General features: G+C 42.3%; 2 protein-coding genes across 3 annotated transcripts in view; one reads left to right on the top strand and one right to left on the bottom strand.

Annotated features, from left to right (window-relative positions):
* Window positions 1-2577: 2577 nt before the first annotated feature.
* On the bottom strand, window positions 2578-20927 carry LOC109886231 (endoplasmic reticulum resident protein 44). The gene is made up of 11 exons (XM_031787545.1): window positions 20755-20927; window positions 12892-12964; window positions 12557-12596; window positions 12156-12271; window positions 8697-8881; window positions 8248-8363; window positions 7948-8122; window positions 6982-7093; window positions 6597-6738; window positions 4188-4290; window positions 2578-4078 (listed from the first exon to the last, which is right to left on the bottom strand). The coding sequence occupies exons 1-11, from the start codon at window positions 20809-20811 to the stop codon at window positions 3974-3976; spliced, it is 1224 nt and encodes a 407-aa protein (XP_031643405.1). The 5' UTR covers window positions 20812-20927; the 3' UTR covers window positions 2578-3973.
* Window positions 20145-27813, top strand: part of invs (inversin) — a 32537-nt gene continuing 24868 nt past the window's right edge. The window contains exons 1-2 of one of the 2 annotated variants that reach the window (XM_031787542.1): window positions 20145-20267; window positions 22430-22534. In XM_031787542.1, coding sequence (XP_031643402.1) covers window positions 22532-22534 — 3 coding nt within the window. In that variant the 5' untranslated portion in view covers window positions 20145-20267; window positions 22430-22531. Of the gene's footprint in view, window positions 20268-21059; window positions 21254-22429; window positions 22535-27813 lie in introns of those variants that run through there. The other variant, XM_031787541.1, reaches the window with a different exon arrangement.

Here is a 27813-nt window from a genome sequence, read left to right as displayed (position 1 = left end):
GGGGCTCCACGCAAGATCTCACCCCGTGGGGTCAAAATGATCACAAGAACGGTGAGCAAAAATCCCAGAACCACACGGGGGGACCTAGTGAATGACCTGCAGAGAGCTGGGACCGAAGTAACAAAGCCTACCATAAGTAACACACTACGCCGCCAGGGACTCAAATCCTGCAGTGCCAGACGTGTCCCCCTGCTTAAGCCAGTACATGTCCAGGCCCATCTGAAGTTTGCTAGAGAGCATTTGGATGATCCAGAAGAAGATTGGGAGAATGTCATATGGTCAGGTGAAACCCAAATATAACTTTTGGTAAAAACTCAACTCGTCGTGTTTGGAGGACAAAGAATGCTGAGTTGCATCCAAAGAACACCATACCTACTGTGAAGCATGGGGGTGGAAACATCATGCTTTGGGGCTGTTTTTCTGCAAAGGGACCAGGACGACTGATCCGTGTAAAGGAAAGAATGAATGGGGCCATGTATCGTGAGATTGAGTGAAAACCTCCTTCCATTAGCAAGGGCATTGAAGATGAAACATGGCTGGGTCTTTCAGCATGACAATGATCCCAAACACACCACCCGGGAAACAAAGGAGTGGCTTCGTAAGAAGCATTTCAAGGTCCTGGAGTGGCCTAGCCAGTCTCCAGATCTCAACCCCATAGACAATCTTTGGAGGGAGTTGAAAGTCTGTGTTGCCCAGCAACAGCCCCAAAACATCACTGCTCTAGAGGAGATCTGCATGGAGGAATGGGCCAAAATACAAGCAACAGTGTGTGAAGACTTATAGAAAACGTTTGACCTCTGTCATTGCCAACAAAGGGTATATAACAAAGTATTGAGAAACTTTTGTTATTGACCAAATACTTATTTTCCACCATAATTTGCAAATAAATAAATAAAAAAATCCTACAATGTGATTTTCTGGATTTTTTTTCTCATTTTGTCTGTCATAGTTGAAGTGTACCTATGATGAAAATTACAGGCCTCTCATCTTTTTAAGTTGGAGAACTTGCACAATTGCACAACTTTTTGCCCCACTGTATATCAGCTAACCACATCATATGATATAGCAATCTGATGCCCGACTGCACAGTTGAAGTGGCGCACAACCATTGGTTGATGCAATGCAACGCCTGCGCATCTAGTCGGGCAGGAACTCAACCAAGAAATCCCTCAGACTAACTGGCTGTCAGCTCTAACAATCTGTTGTTTGACCAATAGATTTGCTCTCTTTACTGTGGTAATAAGGAACTCCTCCTCCTTCTCGCTGCCAATAGACAGAGGAGAGAGGTCTGTCAAGAGAGGCCTGTGAAGAGAAGCCTGCCACTGGGATCTACCACTTCCCAATCAATAAGACTTTTAAACATTGTAGGAGAGCCTTGAGGACCTGAGTGTGAAAGGGAGGTGAATGCTGTGTTAGTTGAGTGTGATGTATGTATATATGCTTGGTCTGTTGGATTTGTAGTTAAAACTTTAAAGTAACTGTCCAGTGTTTCCAGATTTCTATTAAATTAGACCTACACATTTTTACAATATAAATTAAAATAGTTTTCCTTCCAAAATCTTTTAAATATATTCAAAAACAGCTTTTCTGTGTTGGAATGGTGTGGGCGTATACTGATCTTAAAAATATTCATGCAAGTAGACCGCTGATTGGCCAGCTCATCCTCCTCAGGATGACGTCATCCTCTGAGGAAACAGCAAGTTTTGAGATACAAGTTTGCGTTTTTTTGTTTGTTCTACAATTAATATTTTGCCCACAAATACAAGTATAGGATGAGTCAACATTATTTGGGTATGAGATTACAGAACTTTCACTGCAGTTACTTTCAGTGTATGATTATATATTATGAAAAGATGTGCATTATTAGTAGCAAACACTACAGCCTAGTTTTGTAACATAAGTCCTGCTGTTTGGTGCCTTTTAGTACAGACAGAGAGATGGTAGTTTTATTAAAGTCATGTTATTATACTGTGTTTCTTGGACAGACCATCTTAACTACCCTCAGTCTTGATCAAATACACACTCTGTGCCAAAGCCAGACACTGCCTGGGTCGAGCAGTCACCCATCTCTCTAGTTTATGAACTTATTGATGTTTATCCGAGTCTGCTGCTCTGCTTAGAGTATACAGCTCATTAACAGAGGGAGGTATAAACAGCAGTAAATGTCAAGACTGTGTCCTGGTCTGAACCCTGCTGGAGAGGTCTGCTCCCTCTGACAGACTGGGGAGCAGAGAATAAGAGTGAGTGATTGTGATTGAGAAAGGTTAGGAGGATAAACACAGCTGTCCTGGGTGTACCAGATAGAAAGTTGATGTGTGATAGGCCAAAGTTTCCCCTCTAATAAGTGCCACGAGAGAAACAGGTCACACCTGATGTCATCTACTACAACAGTAGATGACCTCTGAACTCAGACCGGGACCAACTAAATATGGATGCTCTTAATCTATGTGATGATTTACTGGGGGTTTTATATTGCCAAAGAAAACCAATAAAATCTGCTTCTGATGAAGGAAATGTGTGTGTGTCAAGAGTCTTCTCTGTAGAACTGAACAAACAGACTCCACACACAACATCCTGTAAAATGGTTTCATTTACTTGTTTTATTTTCTCCCTCTCCGAGATGACTGATTTAGAAATGATATTTCTCCCCCTTTAACCCTCCCTTCGTGACTGGTCAGATCAGGGTACTGTTGGGTTCTAGGGAGGGACTGTACACACAGTACTATAAATAAACACACAGCATGAGTCTCAATACTCCTCGTCTCCTTTCATTGCTCCATCTGAACTGATTTGAGTGACAGGTGAAATAAGGATACTTTCCAGGTCAGCTTCTTCCACATTGCTGTCACCTGGACTTGTTGCTAAGTGGGCGTGGCCTGGCCTGTGTCAGACCAGTGCAGATGGAGAAGACACTGCAGAGGATTGAGATGCAGCCCAGAGTCTGATTTTTCTCCTTCAGTGTGAGGTTCCCCTCCTGTCCTCTAGAGCAGCAGTGTCTAACTGACACCTCTCAGCCTTTAGGAACTACCGTCTGAGTCAGTATTGCAGATCAGGGGCACGTTCAAGTACAAAAGGGAGAAAATGCTTTTCTGACAGACAATGGAAACAAACATTTAACTATTGGACAGTTTATGGTAGTATCTCCGTTGTTTCTAAACGTGTTCTACCATTTTGTGCCTCCTGAACGTGACTTAGGTGAATAGGCTCTCTGGCCAATCAGTTGCATGAGTTTAGTACCAGGGACAGGAAAGCTGCATCTCAATACTCTACAATGTGTTCCTTTCCTCGTCTCCTTTCATCCTATTTGAAATCATAGGATAGGTTGAAGCAGCATAGTGGATACCTGCCAGAAATATGCTTTCACATCAGTTTAAATAAAGGAAAGGAGGAGAGGGGGGTGAACTATTAAGATGCAGCCGAGACACTGTAGTCCTCCAGGACCAGAACCCCCTCTCACTCAAACGGGACTGAGCTGGACTACACACAGATAAGAACCGTAATGAGACTAAACAACCGGAGCAAGGGATCTCACTCGGCAAAAAAAAGGGTGCTACATGTTTTTGAACCTAAAGTAAATCGGTTTTTAATTTAGATCAGGATGACAAAGACCAACGCTCACTCAGCACTATTATTATTTACAAGCTCCAAAAATAAAAGTTAAAACGCTTTGCTTCTCTTTTTGTCCTAATCCCCCCCCCACACCGTTTTCTTCTTCTGGTTTCATCCTTTTTATCTAAAATAAAAAAATTGTACACGTAAGAGTTATGAAAATATAGGTTATTCCAACACGGCTGTCCTGGATTTAACCTACTCTCTGGTCTTCCTTATCCTCTCTCTCTCCATTAAGGGTGTTGGGGGTGAGTTGGGGTGTTGCTGTCCCATCCCGCTGGCCTGTCCTGACTCTGGACACTGACTCCGGGGCATGCCATGGGGTCGTGGGTCATAGATCAGGGTTGTGGTAAAGTCGTTGAGGTCACAGTTCATCACGGTCCCTGAGGAGTGTGTAGCGCGTCTCACTGGGGGCTAACTTCTGGAAGGAACTCTCTGGTGGGTTACTGGCCACCTCACCGATCTCCTCCTGATGAAATAACACATTTATATACACACACCTCCCTCTACTACTGCAATGATACCGTTTTATACACACATAATGACGGTGTACTAGTATGCTTGTGAGGTGTTCTGACCTGTCCAGGTGTGCTGTCTGTCGGGTCTGGGCCGTGGTGGAACTCTCTGTGTAACTTCCCAGAGTGGAGGTCCAGAACAAACTGCCTCAGCTTCCCAGGGATCCTACACACATTAATATAATCATTAGGTCTACCAATGACATTACTGAAGTGTGGTTGATGACAGAAGGTCATAAACTGATATCACATCAGAGCTGGTCCCATATCAAAGCTGTCTCTGCATGTTAGAGGTGGCTGCAGACACCACACACACACACAGCTAATGAAATAATTTGATCTCGGTGACAGAGGGAGGGAGAACACAAACATCCAGAGGAGGAGGTAGTGAATGTGATGTAATGTAATTAGTTGAAGCGGGTGTCAGACCTCAGGGCTCTGTCTGTCTGATCACAGAGGTGATAGGGGGAGTGGTGGGGGAGGGGTTTAGATGGGGGGGTAAAATAGATTAGATGAAATTACATTCGATTAGTTAACACTAATTGCACGTGCCAAGTCATGTCACATTAGCTCCGGTTTCCAGGGCCGTCAATAGAAGAATTATCTAGAAGGTGTGACATTTCTATTATAATCTGTGGACTGTGTGTGTGTGTGTGTGTGTGTGTGTGTGTGTGTGTGTGTGTGTGTGTGTGTGTGTGTGTGTGTGTGTGTGTGTGTGTGTGTGTGTGTGTGCGTGTGTGTGTGCGCGTGCGTGCGTGCGTGTGCGTGTGTGCGTGTGTGTGTAATGGAATGTATTATATTTGACAAATGCAGATTTTCAACATACAGATCTAAATAATCTAATGACAACAATAATGAGCCATCTCAAATACTGTCACTCAAGTGAACACTAGAAAAGCCTGGCCTCGAGGGACAACCCCTCAAGCCAATGACGAGCCTTTTGGACATCAACATTCTAACAGTCTAATAAATACACTTCATATATGCCATCGCAAAAATAATCACTTGGCTGTGTTTATGAAGGTAACAGAATACAAAAGAAAATGCATTTCAAATAAAACAATAGCATTGTCATTTGTTAATGTAACTGTAGACTATGTAAAAACAAAAAAGACAAACACCACAATTCAGCTGTTTAAAATCCATTAAATAAACACCATCACAAAGAGGATTCATTATTGATTTGTTAACCCATAAGAGTCTTAAGTCCTGTCTAAACTTGAGGGGGGGGGGGGGGGGGGGGGGGGTGTTCTGCACTGAATAATAATATAAAACGCAACACTTGTTGGATCCAAGTGCTGAAATAAAAGATCCCAGAAATGTTCCATACCCACAAAAAGCTTATTTCTCTCAAATGTTTTTCACAAATGTGTTTACATCCCTGTTAGTGAGCATTTCTTATTTGCCAAAATAATCCATCCAACTGATAGGTGTGGGATAACAAGCTGCTGATTAAACAGCATGATCATTACACAGGTGCACCTTGTGCTGGGTACAATAAAAGGCCACTGACTGCAGGAAAGTCCACCAGAGCTGTTGCCAGAGAACTGAATGTTAAAATATCTACCATATGCTGCCTCCAATGTCGTTTCATAGAATTTGGCAGTATGTCCAACCGGCCATACAACCACAGACCACGTGAATGGCGTTGTGTGTGCGAGCAGTTTGATGATGTCAACAGCGTGCTCCAGTTCCCACCAAAATCCAGCAACTTGGCACGGCCATTAAAGAGGAGTGGGACATCATTCCACAGTCCACAATCAACAGCCTGATCAACTCTATGCGAAGGAGATGTGTCGCGTTGCATGAGGCAAATGGCGGTCACACCAGATACGGACTGGTTTTCTGATCCACGGCCCTACCTTTTTTTAAGGTATCTGTATTCCCAGTCATGTGAAATCCATAGATCAGGGCCTAATTAATTAATTTCAATTGACTGATTTCCTTATATGAACTGTAAATCTTTGAAATTGTTGCATGTTGCATTTATATTAATGGGGTTTTAAGAAAGCAAAATTATCCTTGGTATGGCTATTTGAGTTTGAATTGTAAGACCCCTCAAAGTATCAAAATATATACTTTTGGATGAACAATTAATGTCTCATGGTCTGACAAACGTTCCATAAGCCGTATCACAATTGGAGTTGCGAGCTCCACAGCCAGAGCAAATCTATCCTTTGTCTGGACAGGCTAGAAAATGTGACCTGTCGCTCTCCATGTAAATGATGTGTCAGATTTCACATACTGCATGTCATCGGAGACAGCGTTCGAAGTGGGACAACCAGACCATTCACAGAGTTTACATGCATTGATGCTGCACCATTCACAGATCATGCTGAACACAGAAATGTCGGTTGGAACCGGTTCGAGAACCACTCAAGGTGCCATAAATAGTTGGCCAAATGTCTAAGAGGTAAAAAAATTTAAATTCAACCAGAGACAGGTGAAAGAAAGTAGAGAGGTTGTACTTACTCAATGTCTCTGAACTCAGGGTACACATACATGTGTCTGAAGGAGTCTATAGCAATGACAGGACAGTCTGCTGGTGTCTTCTGGATGTGCAGCAGTGGGTGACGGAACTTTTCACAGTCCGCATGCAGAAAGTTTATAGATCCTAGGCAGGAGGGGATAGTTATTAATATAATTGATATTATTTATTAAGAAGAGATTAGCATGACTATAATAGTACGGTTATCTAATAAATATAATGCAACTCTGTCCCTGGCTGGGATGAAAACAACACAAATAAATAAATAGAACAAGAGAGTAACAATGGTCCCAGCACTGAACTCTGTGGCACACCCTGTTATTTCCCCAGGTGATTGGGCCACAAACAGACTTAAGACAAACACACTACCTTTCTCGCTGATGAGCTGGCGTGCCACCTCGTGCTGGAACTTCTCCAAGCTCTCTGTGTCCTCCTTCACGTGAAACAGGATGAGGAATGGGATCCCCTCTTCAGTCAGCTCCTGGAACACACACACAGGGAAGAGGAAGAAGAGTGAAGGCGTCCGCGTGCTTCAGTTCGTCTGGCACCGAGCCGAACCAAACGATGGGCTTGCATACTCCCTTAAAAGACCTTTGCTTGAACATTTTGAAAAAAAGAAATAGTACCGTTTGTCCATTTTGAGACGCCACTATACACCTTCTTCAATAGTCAGAATTAATCTAAGATAACTCAAGAAATCTGTCATTAATGTTGACATTTTTGCAGAGGAGATCTTAGTTGCGCAATTTTGCATCTGACTACGATGTTTGGTGTAGTATGAGGACGGGTCATCTCATTGAATGACAACAAGCACTTCATTGAAGAATACCTACTGTTGGCCAATCTGTGACTGGGGGACATAGACTTTGGCTACCGACTTCAGATTACCTCAAGAAAAAAATGTGTGTGCCCAAAACAGCAGATAAAACCCTTGCCGAGGTCCAAAATGAACAAAAACGTCACAGAATGTAATGTATGCACAAACTGTTCAGAAACTGTTTCGGCTGGGAAGCATCCGGAAGCCTTAACGGGTCAGTGGGAGATTCAGGTGTGTGTGTCTATGCCTTGTTGTCGGCAAATGGCGTAGATGTCGTGGGTGCCATCCCAGGCCAAGTATCAATGGGATAAGCACACCCCTCTATTCATATGATAATGAATGAGCAAAGAGATAAGGACAGGATTACATTAGGGTGGGGCTGCTGTAGGGGAAGAAGCCAGGCCAGACCTGGAAGACGACTCCCAGCGGTGTAGACCGGGGCTAGCCCAAAACCTAAATTATGATTTACTTTAGACTGGATCAAACGGAGAGAAGAAAAAGAGGTAGAGAGAACGCACCTCTCCGTTCTCGAAGGTGATCTCGCGGACCAGAGGGACACATTTGTCCTGCGCCCAAGCGTAGGTGAGGTCAAAGTTGGTTAGTGAGCCCAGGTACACCATGTCAGGAACAGTCTCCCCCATCGGTTTATAGATCACATTATCACCACTGAACCTCTCTGTCTGGGACACGTCACTGGAGGGACAGAGGAAAGGAAAGATTAAAAGCTTACAAATGCCAGACCAAAAACATATAAACTATATTATAAAATGTTTCGTAGACCCTAAGTGCAGTGGTTGGTCTGAAGAGGCTTGACTCACCCGAAGGCAGCGAGAAACACACAGTCGTCTCGGAGGATGTTGGCCACCTTCTCAAACGTGTGGTAGTTCTCAGAATCCTTCTGGTCAAAGTAGCCAATAATGTTACGCCTGTCCCTCTGCAGAGAGAGAGATATTTCCTGGTTCAGTACCAATTATTTTTGAGTACAGAGTCATATACAGATTTTTAGGGGGCTTTCTGTTGATAGCTCCTTTGTGTCCCGTCAGCTGTGTTCTTTGTGTCAGTTGCCCTGTATAGTTGTTCTTCTATTTGGTTTACATTTTTTTACTTTGAGATTAATCTGTATAATGAAAAGCGCTGTACAAATGTAATGAATTTTTATTATTCAATATTTAGATTAGGAATGGTCCTAGAACAGATCCCTGAGGCACACCTTTTACATGTTCAAATATTTGGACAACACACTGATTTGTGTGTGCCTGATACTCACATCCGCAGTGTTGACCTCCTCCAGACTGTGTATCTCTTTAATGGGATCGACCTTCTGCTGGCGGATGAAGTCAGCGATGGCTGTGACCGACCTCTGACCTCTGTATTCCCTCTTCATCATCATTCCATTACGGAACAACTTCAACGTAGGGTACTTACTGATCCTGTACCGCTGAGCTATGTCAGCTAGAGAGACAGAGAGCGGGAGAGAGGGGTGAATAAAGACAGAGTTTAATATAGAATGAGGTAGAGGGGGAGAAAGGCGGACAAAGGAAAAGGGGAATGAAGGAAAAAAGAGGCAGGTAGAGAAAATCATAAAGGATGGATAGAAACTGGGATGGATGAAAAAAGGTGAGTAAAAGACAGATAGAGGGTGTTTAAAGCTGTCTAAAGACACAGCCGTCAGTCAGCCCCTGATCCCTCAGATGAAAGCTGCCCCCCAGTGAGAGTAAATATTCTCATAGTGCTGTGTGTTTGGCAGGTGTCAGTCTCACTGCAGGGTGTCTCTAAGCTCCAGTCTTCACAGGCAGCAGCAATTTTGTCATTAGTCTTCAAACGGTTTGCAGGTCATCAATAATTCCCTTTAATTTGTTTATCTCAAAGGATGTGCCTATCAAACGTCTGTGTGTGTGTGTGGGGGGAGTAACTGATTACAAAAAAACGAACTGTAATCCATTACCAGCTAAAATATTGTAATCAAATTACAAAAATTGAAATCCTACTTTATTACTTACTTTTAAATTCAGAAAGTATGAGGACACCTTTCTGTTTTCTCAACGACATTCAAATCAGCATTGAAAAAACAGTTTAAGTTTTTTGGACCACAAATCAAAGACCACTATGATGACACACCAAATGCATTTTGATGGTTTGCAGGAAAAGAGCAGGAATAGGCTTTTGTAGCAGACAGTCCTTCTAATGGTGCGACTGCAACAAAGAAATCAAGGCTTTATTAAGAGCAAGACAAAGGAGCTGATCATGGACTACAGGAAACAGAGGGCAGAACACGCCGCCATCCACAGGGCTGTAGTGGAGCGGGTCGAGAGCTTCAGGATCCTACACATCAATAAGGTTTTAACATGGTCTACACACACCAACACAGTCGTGAAGAAGGCACAACAACGGCTCTTCCCCCTCAGGAGGCTGAACATTTTCGGCATGGGCCCTCAGATTATTATATATCCTGTTGCTTAGTCACGTTACCCCTACTTACATGTACATATCTACCTCAATTACCTCGTACCCCTGGACATTGACTCAGTACTGGTACCCCGTGTATATAGCCCAGTTATCCTGACTCAGTACTGGTACCCCGTGTATATAGCCCAGTTATCCTGACTCAGTACTGGTACCCCATGTATATAGCCCAGTTATCATGACTCATTGTAGATTTATTCCTTGTGTTATTATATATAGTTTTCTATTTTTGTCTCTGCATAGTTGGGAAGGGATCACAATTTTATTTGTCACATACACATGGTGAGCAGATGTTAATGCGAGTGTAGCGAAATGCTTGTGCTTCTAGTTCCGACAGTGCAGTAATATCTAACAAGTAATCTAACAATTCCACAACAACTACCTGACACACACAAATGTAAAGGGATGGAACAAGAATGTATAAATATATGGATGAGCGATGACCAGGCAGCAAAGGGAAAGTGCAATAGATGGTATAAAATACAGTATATACATATGAGATGAGTAATGTAAGATATGTAAACATTATTAAAGTGACTAGTGATCCATTTATTAAAGTTGCCAGTGATTTCAAGTCTGTATGTAGGCAGGAGCCTCTCTGTGTTAGTGATGGCTGTTTAACATGGTAGCCTAGTGGTTAGAGCGTTGGACTAGTAACCGGAAGGTTTCAAGTTCAAACCCCCGAGCTGACAAGGTACAAATCTGTCGTTCTGCCCCTGAACAGGCAGTTAACCCACTGTTCCTAGGCTGTCATTGAAAATAAGAATGTGATCTTAATTGACTTGCCTAGTTAAATAAAGGTATACATTTAAAAAAATATATATATATTTTTTTTAAATGTATAGCCTATATATATATATATATATAAAAACAGTCTGATGGCCTTAAGCTAGAAGCTATTTTTCAGTCTCTCGGTCCCAGCTTTGATGCACCTGTACTGACCTCTCCTTCTGGATGGTAGCAGGGTGAACAGGCAGTGGCTCTAAACCTGTTGTTTATGAAAAATGTGATTTTGATCTTACTGCTGTTGGCATCCAAAGATTATACATTTAACTTGAATAAACACTTGGAGGTAAGGATGTCGTACCACCTAGTGTTATTGATATCTACACTGCTGCCCTCTCATTTAGCTATTTGCGCCTCACGGATTGTGGTTGTTGTGGATGGCTGTGGACAAACGAACATGTGTATTTTAACCCAATAATGGTTGAATTGAAGAAGTTAAAGCTGCCTATCAATCAATGTTGCAACCAGTGGACAGCCAGTGAAAAATGTGCCCTTGCAGCTGCATCGTGTGGATCACAGTCTGTGGAATAAACGTTTGATGGCTCCTCCATGGTATTGTGCTCCACATGCTGTCAAAAAGTTTCATTTAACAAGACCACAAGTGGGGCTTTTATTGCTCTAATTCACGCTGATTAAAACAATTATGTCCATAGGCCTATTGGACACATGCTCAAACTCGCAAACTCTGATCAACTTAAAGAGATGCACATGACAGAGATCAGTGTCACCAACACAAGCTTAAACAATAGGCCTATAGCAAATGTGTCACCAACACAAGCTTAAACAATAGGCCTATAGCAAATGCAGCATATGGTATTCATTTTTCCACACGCACTTTTCGTTAGTGCTCAAAGCATGTCATTCCATGAGAGCAGAATTTCCTTTTCAACTTGAAGCAATGAGCCCAATCAGTCCTCAATGACAACAAAATCATAAACAGAATAGGCTAATAAGTCCTTGGTTTTGGGGTCATGCTCAGGTTAAACAACAGAATAGGCTAATAAGTCCTTAGTTTTAGGGTCATGCTCAGGTTAAACAACAGAGTAGGCTAATAAGTCCTTTGTTGTTTAACCTGAGCATGACCCTAAAACTGAGTAGGCTAATAAGTCCTTAGTTTTAGGGTCATGCTCAGGTTAAACAACTTGGCTTATCTATATTGCTATATCCTATTCTTGAAGATCAAGAGAATTACATGAATTGGAAAGACCGGAGATCTGACCGACTTTGGATTGTAATGTAAAGATATAGCCTAATCGTATGATTATCTGTATTGAAGTAGAAAGCAATGGTTTAGAAGAAGCCTACATAACCCATAAAGTAAAATGCAACATCCATTTTTTAATCTCCTTCTAACGCCTCTTAAGGGGAAAGTAACGTCAAATGAACTAAAAGTAATCCGATGACTTTACAGAGTTTGGGCAAACCAAAAGTTACGTTACGGATTAAAACCCTGTGTGTGTACGAGCGTGTCACTCACAGTGCTGATCACAGTCAACGCGCGCAAACACCACCTGAGTGACATCAGGAAACTCCTCCCTCGCGATGTTCGATGCCTCCTCAAAGATAGGCTGGAGCATCTGGCTGAATCTACACCTGGGAGGAGACGGGGGAGAATGTGGGTATAATTTGCTTATCAAATGAGATTTTATATTGTTACCCTTTGGAGGAACTGTCATACTGTAATTGCTTTGGCCACATTGCATTACTCTCCAACCATGATGCCACTAAAGCATGTTGGAATTCTAATTCATCTCACACACACACACACTAGTTAAACACACACAAGGCAAACAACTGATGTGGACACAAAGAAAATGTATGCAAACAGACAATTGAGTAGGAGATGACAAATGTTCACAGGAGAACTAACACACTTACCAGTCTGCATAGAAATTAACCAACGCCACTCCAGCATTGTCTGTGAGGGGGGAAAAAAACACGTTACACCCACTGTTTTACAACAACGTCAAACACACAGGAATTAAAGTACATTTACACATACTCATAGGCAAGGGAGGTTCGTGGGTGAATCATTAGTGTTATTCATACAGTCAAACAGCCACCAAGCGTTGAGGAAAGACACAACACAAGATAGAGCAATACAGGGAGAGATGATAGAGAGAGGGAGGAAATGACACAGAGATGGAGAGAGAAAGAGGGATAGATGAGAACCACAAAGATGTCTCTATACCCTGTCACAGACAATGTCTTACTGAGGATGTCTTCAATGTTTCCTGTGTCTAGACTGGTAATTTCAGCCTGGCCTGGAGTGGAGAGACCAGTCACCTAGAGCCAGAGAAGAAAGGGTTAATGCGATGATATGGCTAGAACCTGTCCCTCACACAGATGTGACATGAGCCCAGTCCAAAAACAACCAGTCAGTGTTTTCAGTGTTAACAGAAGAAGTTCTAAAGCCGCTGTCCTATTGTTTCCATGAATTCTCTTGTTGCTGTTTCCAGACCAGGCAAACAGGTGAGAAACCATCTCTCTCTCTTTGGCTCCCTCCCTTTTTATTATTTATTTATCATTCATCCATATGAGTCCTGTTGAGATCCAGACATCTCAGTTCTCCGATGGGCGTTGACGCCACAGGTGATGTGGAACAGAGGACTCTGTTCTGTGGATCAAAGTCAAAGTTCCCCATGGACTAGAGCGACAACGACAGTGTCATACACTGGACACGGAGACAGAGAAAGAAGTAGAAGTGAGACATCACATTGCATAATATTATATATACAGTCCATGAACTAAGCAGACCAGACTCAGCTGCTATCGCATGTGTCTATGGGATAGCCACCCCTTCCTTAAGCAGACTGGAACTGTGACAATTTGTTCCAATGGTAAACGGCCCGAGTAAGACATCTTCATTAATCCACCATCTTTGACGGAGAGTGGTGTTACTGGAGATGCTCTACTACGCCGAGTCTCACATTCCCTGGAAGATCAAACATATTTCTCTGTATCTCAGCAAGCATTTTCCCGAGTCCTATGACAGCGCAATCCAATTTTCTGCTACCACCATAACAATAACTTCACACAAAAACAGCAACAAGAGCCAGTCACTAGACTGATAGTTGAGCTCAGGACAGAAGACAGGGCTGTGACTAGGATATAGACTGGGGCTAAGTTAAGCATGGCCTGGACATTCCCATGTATTAATACTAAGGGAACCCCTCTAAACCAGTGTCTCAGTAGCATTCTGTCAATGAGGACATTCAGATAACTAAGCTTTATCTAACATCAGTCGTTTGACTCGTTCAAATCAGCAGGGTGTGTGTGGTGGAAGACACACCCTCTAAAAGGTGTCTATTCTAAGACGAGAGACACAGACACGGTCACAGTGCCCTCCGTAGTTAGTGGGACAGTGAAGCATGTTCTTCTTATGGCTGTAAACTCCAACAGTTTGAAATCAAACAATGACTATGGGGTTAAAGTGCAGACCGTGAGCTTTAATTTGAGGGTGTTTTCATCAATATTGGGTGAACTGTTTAGAAATTACAGCACTTTTTGTACATAGTCGCCCCATTTTAGTGGACCAAAAGTATTGGAACAAATTAACTTACAGTGGGGAGAACAAGTATTTGATAACCTGCCAAATCAGCAGTGTTTCCTACTTACAAAGCATGTAGAGGTCTGTAATTTTTATCATAGGTACACTTCAACTGTGAGAGACGAAATCTAAAACAAAAATCCAGAAAATCACATTATGATTTTTAAGTAATTAATTTGCATTTTATTGGATGACATAAGTATTTGATACATCAGAAAAGCAGAACTTAATATTTGGTACAAAAACCTTTGTTTGCCATTACAGAGATCATACGTTTCCTGTAGTTCTTGACCAGGTTTGCACACACCGCAGCAGGGATTTTGGCCCACTCCTCCATACAGACCTGCTCCAGATCCTTCAGGTTTCGAGGCTGTCGCTGGGCAATATGGACTTTCAGCTCCCTCCAAAGATGTTCTATTGGGTTCAGGTCTGGAGACTGACTAGGCCACTCCAGGACCTTGAGGTGCTTCTTACGGAGCCACTCCTTAGTTGCCCTGGCTGTGTGTTTTGGGTCGTTGTCATGCTGGAAGACCCAGCCACGACCCATCTTAAATGCTCTTACTGAGGGGAGGAGGTTGTTGGCCAAGATCTCGTGATACATTGCCCCATCCTCCCCTCAATACGGTGCAGTCGTCCTGTCCCCTTTGCAGAAAAGCATCCCCAAAGAATGATGTTTCCACCTCCATGCTTCACGGTTGGGATGGTGTTCTTGGGGTTGTACTCATCCTTCTTCTTCCTCCAAACACCGCGAGTGAAGTTTAGACAAAAAAGCTCTATTTTTGTCTCATCAGACCACATGACCTTCTTCCATTCCTCCTCTGGATCATCCAGATGGTCATTGGCAAACTTCAGATGGGCCTGGACATGCGCTGGCTTGAGCAGGGGGACCTTGCGTGCGCTGCAGGATTTTAATCCATGACGGCGTAGTGTGTTACTAATGGTTTTCTTTGAGACTGTGGTCTCAGCTCTCTTCAGGTCATTGACCAGGTCCTGCCGTGTAGTTCTGGGCTTACCTTCCGCATGATCATTGATGCCCCACGAGGTGAGATCTTGCATGGAGCCCCAGACCGAGAGTGATTGACCGTCATCTTGAACTTCCATTTTCTAATAATTGCGCCAACAGTTGTTGCCTTCTCACCAAGCTGCTTGCCTATTGTCCTGTAGCCCATCCCAGCCTTGTACAGGTCTACAATTTTATCCCTGATGTCCTTACACAGCTCTCTGGTCTTGGCCATTGTGGAGAGGTTGGAGTCTGTCTGATTGAGTGTGTGGACAGGTGTCTTTTATACAGGTAACGAGTTCAAACAGGTGCAGTTAATACAGGTAATGAGTGGAGAACAGGAGGGCTTCTTAAAGAAAAACTAACAGGTCTGAGAGCCGGAATTCTTACTGGTTGGTAGGTGATCAAATACTTATGTCATGCAATAAAATGCTAATTATTTACTTAAAAATCATACAATGTGATTCTGGATTTTTGTTTTAGATTCCGTCTCTCACAGTTGAAGTGTACCTATGATAAAAAATTACAGATCTCTACATGCTTTGTAAGTAGGAAAACCTGCAAAACCGGCAGTATTTCAAATACTTGTTCTCCCCACTGTGTATGTGTATTAAAGTAGTACAAAGTTAAGTATTTGGTCCCATATTCCTAGCACGCAATGACTACATCAAGCTTGTGTCTCTACAAATTTGTTGGATGCATTTGCTGTTTGTTTTGGTTGATTTTCAGATTATGTTGTGCCCAATAGAAATGAATGGTAAATAATGTAGTGTGTCATTTTGGAGTTGCTTTTATTGAAAATAAGAATATAATATGTTTCTAAACACTTCTACATTAATGTGGATGCTACCATGATTACGGATAATCCTGAATGAATCGTGAACGGACAGATCACACCACCCCAAAATGCTAACCTCCCCTGTTATTGTAAGGGGTAGGCATGTCTTGTGGGGTTTGATATAAAATGCTAAGACGGCTGAACAATTAATCAAATGGCCACCTGGAATGTTTACATTGACCCCCCCTTTGTTTTTTCACTGCTGCTACTCACTGTTTATTATCTTTGCATAGTCACTTTACAAATTACCTTGACTAACCTGTATCCCCGCACATTGACTCGGTACCCCCTGTATATAGCCTTGTTATTGTTATGTAAATATCTTGTGTAATTTTTATTTTTTACTTTAGTTTATTTATTAAATATTTCTTAACTCTATTTCTTGAACTGCATTGTGTGGTTAAGTGGTTGTAAGTAAGCAATTCGCGGTAAGGTCTACACCGGTTGTATTCGGCACATGTCCCTACATTCAGTAATGGTCAGTCATTTTTGTAAGTAGTTGTGGTCAGTACTTGTGTGGTTTTTATCAATAGTTTGGGTAAGTAGTAGGGAGGTTCATTAGTTGTGGTGTTTCTTTTTTTGGTCATGGTCAGTAGTTAGTCAGCAGTTGTGGTCAATAGTGATCAGTAGTTTTGGTCACTCGTTTTGATAAGTAGATGTGTGGTTCAGTAGTTTTGGTCAGTAGTTTTGTGGTTGTGGTCAGTACTTGTGGATAGTAGTTTTGGTCAGTAGTCTTGGTCAGTTTAGTTGGTGCTGTTAGTAGTTGTGATCAGTAGTGGTCAATAGTTTTGGTCAGTAGTTGTGATCTGTAGTTGTGTGGTCAGTAGTTGCGGTCAGCAGTTGTTTGGTTGTGATCAGTAGTTTTGGTCAGTATCTTTTGTGGTATCAGTTTTGGTCAGAAGTGTTTAGTAGTTTTGTGGTCAGTAGTTGTGTGGTTGTGGTCAGTAAACGTGTGGTTGTAATCAGTAGTTGTGTGGTCCATAGTTTTATGGTGAGTAATGGTGTGGTTGTGGTCAGTAGTTGTGTTGTTGTGGTGATACTTTGTGGGGTTCAGTAGTTTTAGTCGGTGGTTTTGGTCAGTAGTTGTTAGTTGTTTTGGTAAGTAGTTGTTATCAGTAGTCGTATGATTGTGGCCTGTAGTTGTGGTCAGTTGTTTTGTTGTTGTGGTCAGTAGGTGTAGTCAGTAGTAGTGATCAGTAGTTGTGTGGTTAAGTGCTTGTAAGTAAGAATTTCACGGTAAGGTCTACACCGGTTGTATTCGGCGCATTTCACTACGTTATATCAGCATCGAACATGTCACCCTCCCTAGGAGAGGGGGTGACCTCGATAATTTATTGTTAAAACGAGAGGCTGCCTGGATCTTTAATTTAAAGACCCTTGCTCCTCTCGGTTTCAACGTAGACTTTGATCTGAAGCCATTCTTGTGATTTTGCTATTGTAAATGTTTTGTAGGCCTAGGTAGGCAAATTGTGTGATGGAATGCTATCCATTCATGTTTTTGGTATGTTATTTTTTATATATGAGAATTAACCAATGATATCAGGCCACACCGGCCATGATTACAGACACGTGTGTATCCTTTGACACTATATAAACTAGTCACCCCGCAGTGTTTGTGATTATACCCTGATGAAGACAGTTTGTCAGTCAAAACGTTGAATATTAGGTTATTAAATTATTGCACCTGAGCTCCTAGAGTGTGCGGCTCTACTTACATTTTTTAAGTATTCACCGCATGTGACAAATAACATTTTATTTTAGGTCCCCTAAAATGGGGGGAACCATGTACAGAAAGTGCTGTAATTTCTCAACGGTTCACCCAACATGGATGAAAATACCCTCAAATGAAATACCCTCAAATCCAAACTTTTGGAGTGTAAAGCCAAAAGAAGAAGAAATGTTTCACTTTCCCAATAATTACAGAGGGCACTGTATATGTATGTACAGTATGCGTTTAAGGTGACAGTCAGTGTTAACAGGAGAAGCTGTCTTTACTGTGGGTTGTAATATAGCACTTTAGAGAGAAGGCTGAGTGGTGGCGGATGTGGTTGTATTTATAAAATGTACACACTATTTCCAGGGTCAACTAATACCGGACTAATGGTATTACGTATAGTGAGGTCATCTCACAGCAGCCTGGCTGTGACACTCATCTGTATGTCTGCTGAGCGACAACAGCTTCAGTTTAACAAGAGATATTTCAGTAATTAAATGTTGCCACTGTCTCTGGTTTAACTATGTGACGGTGACGAGACAGGCCTATTCCCTAAATAATGTATGAATACAGACATATTTGTAGCTACTTTCTTACCCAACATTACTGTGCAGCCGTATTCATTGATCTGGCCAAGGCTTTCGACTCTGTCAATCACCACATCCTCATCGGCAGACTCGACAGCCTTGGTTTCTCAAATGATTGCCTCGCCTGGTTCACCAACTACTTCTCTGATAGAGTTCAGTGTGTCAAATCGGAGGGTCTGCTGTCCGGACCTCTGGCAGTCTCTATGGGGGTGCCACAGGGTTCAATTCTTGGACCGACTCTCTTCTCTGTATACATCAATGAGGTTGCTCTTGCTGCTGGTGAGTCCCTGATCCACCTCTACGCAGACGACACCATTCTGTATACTTCCGGCCCTTCTTTGGACACTTAACAACCCTCCAGGCAAGCTTCAATGCCATACAACTCTCCTTCCGTGGCCTCCAATTGCTCTTAAATACAAGTAAAACTAAATGCATGCTCTTCAACCGATCGCTACCTGCACCTACCCGCCTGTCCAACATCACTACTCTGGACGGCTCTGACTTAGAATATGTGGACAACTACAAATACTTAGGTGTCTGGTTAGACTGTAAACTCTCCTTCCAGACCCATATCAAACATCTCCAATCCAAAGTTAAATCTAGAATTGGCTTCCTATTTCGTAACAAAGCATCCTTCACTCATGCTGCCAAACATACCCGTGTAAAACTGACCATCCTACCAATCCTCGACTTTGGCGATGTCATTTACAAAATAGCCTCCAATACCCTACTCAACAAATTGGATGCAGTCTATCACAGTGCAATCCGTTTTATCACCAAAGCCCCATATACTACCCACCATTGCGACCTGTACGCTCTCGTTGGCTGGCCCTCGCTTCATACTCGTCGCCAAACCCACTGGCTCCATGTAATCTACAAGACCCTGCTAGGTAAAGTGCCCCCTTATCTCAGCTCGCTGGTCACCATAGCATCTCCCACCTGTAGCACACGCTCCAGCAGGTATATCTCTCTAGTCACCCCCAAAACCAATTCTTTCTTTGGCCGCCTCTCCTTCCAGTTCTCTGCTGCCAATGACTGGAACGAACTACAAAAATATCTCTGAAACTGGAAACACTTATCTCCCTCACTAGCTTTAAGCACCAACTGTCAGAGCAGCTCACAGATTACTGCACCTGTACATAGCCCACCTATAATTTAGCCCAAACAACTACCTCTTTCCAACTGTATTTCATAAATTTATTTATTTTGCTCCTTTGCACCCCATAATTTTTATTTCTACTTTGCACATTCTTCCATTGCAAAACTACCATTCCAGTGTTTTACTTGCTATATTGTATTTACTTTGCCACCATAGCCTTTTTTGCCTTTACCTCCCTTCTCACCTCATTTGCTCACATTGTATATAGACTTGTTTATACTGTATTATTGACTGTATGTTTGTTTTACTCCATGTGTAACTCTGTGTCGTTGTATCTGTCGAACTGCTTTGCTTTATCTTGGCCAGGTCGCAATTGTAAATGAGAACTTGTTCTCAACTTGCCTACCTGGTTAAATAAAGGTTAAATAAAAAAAAATGTTAAAAACTTTCTAGCTATCTTCCGGTTTCTAGATTATAAGCCATTATAAAAGCCATGAATCGTGCTGATTAACAAGTATATGACTTAGTTATGACTTAGTTTAAATCCCTGACTGACTGTAAAGAAAGTTTACACTGTAATAGGCCAATATCCTGAGCAGCAGAACAGAGCTCGATCAGTTCCGGGTTGTCAGCCAATAGGAATGAGCCACAACAGAGGAATTCACCAACCGGCTCCATCATTCCGCAACACGATTACGGCTAAATTCACAAACTTGTCGTACCGTCCCACGACCTGGCTAGCTAGCTACATATGTTAGCAATCAAGACAACTACCACATTAGCTGTTGGCTAGCTAGCTAGGTAAGTTAAACAAACAGCAAATATAGCCAAGTCTGATAGCTAACGTTAGCTCACACAATCAATGATACGTGGATTTAAGATTCACCAAGCATCTAGAATAAGATACTGATTTGGACTTGACAGTCGTTAGCTAGCTAGTTAACATAACAGGGCAGAGTAAGGCGAGTGGTCACAGAAAACGAGGGTCATGACTCATGTCTCTACATTGCTAACTAACAGTTAGCTAACGTTACTGAGCTTAGCTAGCCAGCTAGCTGATCTCAATTAACCTGGTTTGCCGACTAGCTATTTTAGCCAGCTAACGTTAGCTAGGTACAGTAATGTAAAGACTATATTCAGGTTCAATACATCTTTATTTTGTGACAAAAGTAGCTATCACTTTGAAAAACGAATGCCTATAATTCTAATGTTAGCTAACTGTTTGTGAAGCCAGACCGACCGCACTTCAAATACGAGGACGTGTAAGTTAGCTGTCGAATTTCCTTACCAGCAGTATCGTGAAGAAGCCGACCTCGAGAGAGGATACTATTGGTGGTAGTTTCATTGTAGAGTTGGTTGAGGTTATGGTGTTGTTCGGTCTTCCCTATCTCTCGACACAACTCTGCTGCTGAGGCAGGAAACGGATGGGTGACCACGGTAACGTGAGCGATCTTTCCGGGTTTATCGTCGTGGTTTATGGGAGTAGTAGTTTTATAATTTTATTTAGCAATGATTCCCAATTAGGCTTAAAACTACAAGTATGGCGTATTTCTTGGGCGGTTAGTAGAATTGGAAATGGGAGATGTATTTTTCTAAATATTTTGCGACCCAGATGTTTATGGTCTGACGAAACACTTTCGGGGACAAAACTTCTAGCATTAGAGAGTCAGGAAGATACTGATCAGAGGAACAAATAACCATTAAAAAATATACATTCATTGTCCTAATGTTGTCAGTTGCTAAATGCATATTTTTCTCAATTATTCCGTGATTTCAAACAGAGTAAGGTAAGTTGCATCATCGTTAACGTTAGTTATGCAGGCTAGCCTGCTAGCTAACCATCAAACTCAATGCACCGATAGTCATTTCTTATTGACCTGTTAGTGACATGCTGATTTTGCCCTGTGCATGTGACTAATCATCTAATCTAAATCTAATATTTTCGCCTGCATAAAGCCATGGCAGCTACACAGATTCAGGCAGGATATCAACTGTATTGTAGTCTGTTATTGACTCTCCAGCTGTTTCAGTTGTTTTGTGTATTTTTACCAAATCTTTACCGAGGCTACAATATGAAAAAAAAAAAAATTCTAACAACTGCTAAGTTACTGAAATAATACAGTATGTTGTGTTACTTATTACACAGTTATTACTTAACACTTCACAAGTAACTACTGTAGTAGAACAAATATTGCAGTCAGATAGTTTTGGGACAGAACAACGGTAGACTGTGTATCCAGTAGACTGACTCCCGATGTTCTGTCCTAAAACTAACAGTCAGAGTGCAGCGTCCAAAATACCACAGTCGGCTGTAGTTACTGCTCTTTAACTGCAATTTGTAAACTGAAATATTTGTTTTGTAAGGGGTGTAACAACATACAGGTAGCAGACACTGCTTGATACAAAAATGTAATTCTCAGAGTAGCTTAGTATGCGCTGCCTCTGTTGTTTGGATGGGAAGTGGACAGACAAGAGACTTGTGGGATAGAAAGACAGGGACTCTGTGTCTGAGCAGTTGTGATGTAGCAGAGAGTGTCCTATCTATCTATTCAATTCAATTCAAGGGATTTATTGGCATGGTAAACATGTGTTAACATTGCCAAAGCAAGTGAGGTAGATAATATATAAAGTGAATATATAAAGTGAAAAACAATACAAATTAACAGTAAACATTACACATACAGAAGTTTCAAAACAATAAAGACATTACAAATGTCATATTATATATATACAATGTACAAATGGTTAAAGGACACAAGATAAGATATCTATCTATCTATCTATCACCTTGTCTCTCTTTGTCTCTGTCCATTTCTCCCTCTGCTCTTCCTGCTCTGACCAAGTCTATCATAGAGCACAGTAGTTGGCATGGAGCGGGCAGGGTGTCTGTGTATGTTGGCAGCGTTGCTGTGAGCAGGTGGGCAGGTCTCAGTGTGAGAGATCCTCTCTCTCTCTCTCTCTAGGATCCAGGATCAGGGCAGGCAGGGGACCTGGATGTGCAGCCAAGCCCACCAAGGATGCACTGAGCTGGGGAACATCTGCTGAGGCCTCCCCCTAGCACTGCCATGGTAAGAGTCCAAAACACACACACCAGCGCATACATCCTCCTCTCAATGATTCATTCTAATGTGACCATAGTGTTATCCTTCTCACTACTGTCTAAGAGGTCATGTATAACCATGTTTGTCATTGCCTGTGTGTGTGTGTGTGTGTGTGTGTGTGTGTGTGTGTGTGTGTGTGTGTGTGTGTGTGTGTGTGTGTGTGTGACACTGACTGTGTGTGGTGTGTGTGTGTATTTCATAATTGTTAAGTGGATTAAATGTTGAATTGAATCCCAGCATTAATATTTGATGTGGTAAAGCTGTCCATAGGGGGTTCCCCCTTCCCATTGTGTCAGCAGCTCATAGATGGAGACAGGTGTGTGTGTGTGTGTGTGCGCTTACTGTAATAGCTGAACTATTAATAATGTTTTAAAGCAGATATTCTCATGTCTATACTGGGGTTTAATAGCAGGAACCGGGTTACTGAGATTTCCCACCCATACCCACTCCCATTTCCCGGGATAAAAAACTGTGAGAAACCGGTCAATTCTAATATATTATTTCTATGAACAGCATTATGTGAAATGGAACTGTTAAATGATATTCAGTGTCTAAATCTGGCTTATCTACGCCTTCTGTGCTCTCCTATCTGCATGATCAATAATTAACGCTCAGGGTGGGGGCAGCGCTGTGTGGAGCACAGTTCACAATGAATGCATGTATCATCTCATCAGCTGGTAACTTTTTTTCTTGAGAGAGGGAAATTTGCTTCAACATAGCCTATGGTACAGCAATATTAGACCTAATACATCTGAATGATAGATTAATATGAATGTATTGCTAATTTACACATCTCCATCTGGCTTTCAGGGTCACCTTATTGTATAGATAAACATATTTTTTTTGTAGCTGCAGAATTTTAAAACAGTTATCACTCGAATATCTTTGCTTTAAATCAGTGCGGAAGAGAGCACTCTTTGTTAAAGTCTTTTGTGACGTTCTGACCATCGTTCTTTGTGTTTTCCTTGTTTTAGTGTTGGTCAGGACGTGAGCTGGGTGGGCATTCTATGTTGTGTGTCTGGTTTGTCTATTTCTATGTTTGGCCTGATATGGTTCTAAATCAGAGGCAGGTGTTAGTCATTGTCTCTGATTGGGAACCATATTTAGGTAGCCTGTTTTGTGTTGGGTTTTGTGGGTGATTGTTCCTGTCTTTGTGTTTGTGTCACCAGATAGGACTGGTTTGTTTTTTTTTTTCATGTTTCTTGTTTTGTAGATTGTTGTATTTTCATCTTTATTAAAGATGTACAAAAATAACCATGCTGCATTTTGGTCCGCCTCTCTTTCACCAGAAGAAAACCGTTACATCTTTAACTCTTTCAATCAATTCCATTCAAATTGGATCCAAAATAGATTGTCCTCAAGATTGTTGGACAGTTCACCATTCTCTTAGGCAATTACACAGCTGCTCTCCTCTGGCCTCTCCCCTTCTTAACTTTTGTGGAGTCCCAGGAAAAACTAGAATAGCTTGTTGGCCATTTTTTCCAGCATTACCTATACTAAAAGAATAATCAAAGAGGGATGCAAGCTTGCTCTTGTTTGCTGAATGTTAAATAGAAGGAAGAGAATGCACGATGGTGATAGGCTAAAGCAGTTATTTATTCAGACCCATTACCATTCAATCCTAGTGAAGTGAAAGCCGCCTGCCTCCTCTGGTAGTCTACTATATTATTCAAACATGTCATTACAATAATGAAGATAAGGACAACAAAACCTATTTCATTTAACTGTTGAGAGGCAGGAAGGAATGAAGCAACAATAGAGAAAGGAGGAGGTAGCCTAATACGCACAAAATGTGGGGAAATATTATGAAAAGTTAATGCATCAGCCTACTAGTTATAAATATCTAAAATAGGCCCTATTATTACTCAAAATGTAAATAAATTCTCTAGCCTATAAATTTGTAGGCTGCATGTCCTGCACTAGCATTGCGTGTTCTTCATGGTTTGAAAGAGGTGTGTAATTTCAGTCCATTATACAATACAGTACATAAATACAGTCCACACTCAAAAATATTACTGGAGCTTGTTTCCTTTATTTCCCCAAGTGAGCATACATCTATGGGCTTTTATGATTTTCTGTAGAGTGTAATGTGCGGTATAGCCTATCATATGTATTGGATAACGGCATGATCATTTGGGCTTGGGCTCATAAAAGCTCTTTAGTGTAGGACTCATAACATTTCTTTAATGTAAGGCTCATCTTGTTCAGGTAGCATCTAGCTTGAATATTCATGTGGATCCAAGCTAATCCAGATACTGTATATTTAAGATGTCCTGCCCCCTGGGCCCTGCTTCTTTTTACCCTGTGTGCTATAAGGAGCACATCGGACTCATTTTAATTGTTGGGCCATGGGGTGGGGGCTTTTTGATGAGTTGGTCCTGGAGGTGTTGGAAACTAATCTGATTGTTGTCAGACACGGCTGTATATAATTTGACCTCTAGAATAGCACATCATTCTGTCCGATGGTTTTATATGCTTTAGAATGACACTTCTGGTTTTGGCGGGAAATACCGGGTTACCCGGGAGAATGGTGATTTATTCTCGGGATGGAACATTTGTAAAATACTGGGATAATATTAAACCTTAGTCTATACCAACTCTCTGTATGCTCAGAGTCATCCCTGTCACATGCTGTTCTCTTCATTCCATCTCTCCATCTTTCTCAATCTATTTTTTCTCTCATTGATTTTTTGTTTGTTTTTCCAGCTGATTATGTCCCTGTGCTCTGATTCGCCGGCGGGCACGGCTCTCTGCACTCTAATTGGACATTTAATTAGATCACAGTTTTAGCCAATTAGACTCTGAGGGGGGAGGAGGAGAGTAGAGGGGCCAGAGGGGAAAGCTCTCTCTCTCTCTCTCTCTCTCTCTCTCTCTCTCTCTCCTCTCTCTTTCTTTCTCTCGCTTCTCTCTCCAGGGGCTGTCTCATTAGTGATATAATGGGTGATTGTCACAGCAACCCTCCCCCTGTGTTACTCTCTGAGTGGTACCACCCACAGACCCAGTGGCAGGGCTTAGACCTCACTATTATTAAGCCATGGGGGGCCTGATCAAATAATACCAAGTTTAGAGTTTTAATGTCACATACACAAGTACAGTCAAAATGTCTTTCTCGAAAGGAGGTGAACCCCAACAATGCAGTAATCAATAACAATGTAATACAAAACTACCATTTTTCACACACAGTCTGCTAGTTCAGGCTCCACGTCTTGCTCTTGTTAAAAGTAGTGCACTACATGTGGAATAACCAGGGTGTGATATGAGACACAGCCGGGGTGTTATTGCTGTCGATGGCTCTGATTAATCTTCAATACAGCTGACAGACTACCAGTCAGTGAGACATCGACCTGCTCACAGACATGTAGATTAGTCACACAGACACACAGCCCAACCACATAATCACACATAAACACACACAGAGTGTGAGGTTAGTGTCTTGTGGTGCAGAAGGGTATTGACTCAGTGGAATGTTCTGGTATAATATCACTAGCTAATGAGGCAGAGATAAGCCTTTAGAAACACAAACAACAGATCAGATATCACCAGAGGCTCCATAACATGCCAGTCAAAATGACACCTATTTATTTTTTGTACGATTATATATATATTTTTTAACAATAAAAACATCCGCATACAGATGCACACAAACATCAAGGACATCACACCTGCCCAGACACACCTACTCACACCCCCATCTCCAGCGCCCGCATCGCTCGACTCCACATGGCCTGAAACTGCACCAATCACACCTATTTCTGCAAACTAAGTCTGTGTGATAATGATGATGGTGGAGGTGATGATGGTGGTGGTGTTTGATAAGTTCCTCAGAGGAGAGCAGTGTGTTTTTGAATAGTGTGATGTGAGCCAGTGTAACACCCCCCCCTACCCTCCTTTTCCTCCCCCCCTCCAAACCTCTACACCCAAACAAATCTCTACACCCCCCCTCCTTTTCCTCCCCCTCCAAACCTCTACCCCCCCCCCCTTCCAAACCTCTACACCCCCTCCCTCTCTGAGCTCTCAGGCTAGAAGCACAAACAACACCGACCCCCCAATGGATACCAGCACTCAGAACACACACACACATACATGTACATTCACTTTCAGGTGTAAGCCCTTAGAGACAACACAGTCAATATCAATGTCCCTAGACGGTCTCACACATACCACTCACCTATCTCCCTCCCACTTCTCTACCTCCTCACCCCTCAGGAGAGATAGAGTGAAACGACCCCCTCACACACACACACACACTTTTTTATGCACAGTCTCTCTGCCTCAGGATGTTTAATGTTGAGAATCCCCTTGAGAAGGCTCTGGAATCTGTGTGTGTGCGTGCACGCACCCGCGAGCGTGCGCATCTGTGTAACCCCGTGCTGTGGTGTGTTAGCCACAGGCGCAACTCTCTGACCCCAGTAGTTGTCTGATTGACAGCTGTAGTCCCACCTAATTGCATTACCCTCCCTTGTGATTTGCTCCCGGCCCTGGGGGCTCATTTGTCAGGGTGCACCATGGGTACTATGTGTCACTCAGCTCTCTCTCCCTGGTGATTGGCTGTGTTGCGCCCCAAGGCCCGACCCCCAGCCGAGTGAGAGCAGCTTATTGGTCTTTGGGGAACCAGGAAGTGCCCCAGAGACTGTGCGAGGAGACAGGGAGTCCCTATTGGCTGATATTATCACTCCTCCCGCCTCTTTACCTGTCTATCAAAACTACATTGAAGTCCCTCAGGTCTGCCCTGCTATCAGATCACACACACACACACACAAACACACACACAGGTGGGTGGGTCGGTTTTTAATATGGAGCGATTGAAACTGTATTTGAATTCAATATTTTCGCATTTGTATAATGACATTGAATTAAATATTTTTGAATTTATAATGCTCAAATTGAATCATTGAATTAATAAATTGAACTTCATGATTTGAAACTGAATTGAATGAATATTGCATTCAGGTTTAAACCTACATTTCAATTTCAGGAATGGGTGTAGTGGTTTTATTACAGTTTGATCCTCAGAATCTAAAGTGTGTATGTGTGTCGCCAAAAAGGAAAAACATCAAGAAAGGCTTCAGGCTCCACCCCCATTGCTTACCCAGCATGCCTCAGCTCTGTCCTCCATCAAACCAGACGCCTACACACGCATGTACATGCACACACACACACACACACACACACACACACACACACACACACACACACACACACACACACACACACACACACACACACACACACACACACACACATAT

Source organism: Oncorhynchus kisutch, linkage group LG13 (genome assembly GCF_002021735.2).
Source record: "Oncorhynchus kisutch isolate 150728-3 linkage group LG13, Okis_V2, whole genome shotgun sequence".
NCBI lineage: Eukaryota > Metazoa > Chordata > Actinopteri > Salmoniformes > Salmonidae > Oncorhynchus > Oncorhynchus kisutch.
This window is presented reverse-complemented; position numbering and strand designations above follow the sequence as displayed.

Coding starts and splice junctions, on each gene's coding strand:
- LOC109886231 (XM_031787545.1), bottom strand. CDS start 20,811: ATGAAACTACCACCAATAGTATCCTCTCTCGAGGTCGGCTTCTTCACG. Junction 8,364..8,696: donor AGGAGGTCAACACTGCGGAT/GTGAGTATCAGG, acceptor CTCTCTCTGCAG/AGGGACAGGCGTAACATTAT. Junction 8,123..8,247: donor GTGTTTCTCGCTGCCTTCGG/GTGAGTCAAGCC, acceptor CTGTCCCTCCAG/TGACGTGTCCCAGACAGAGA.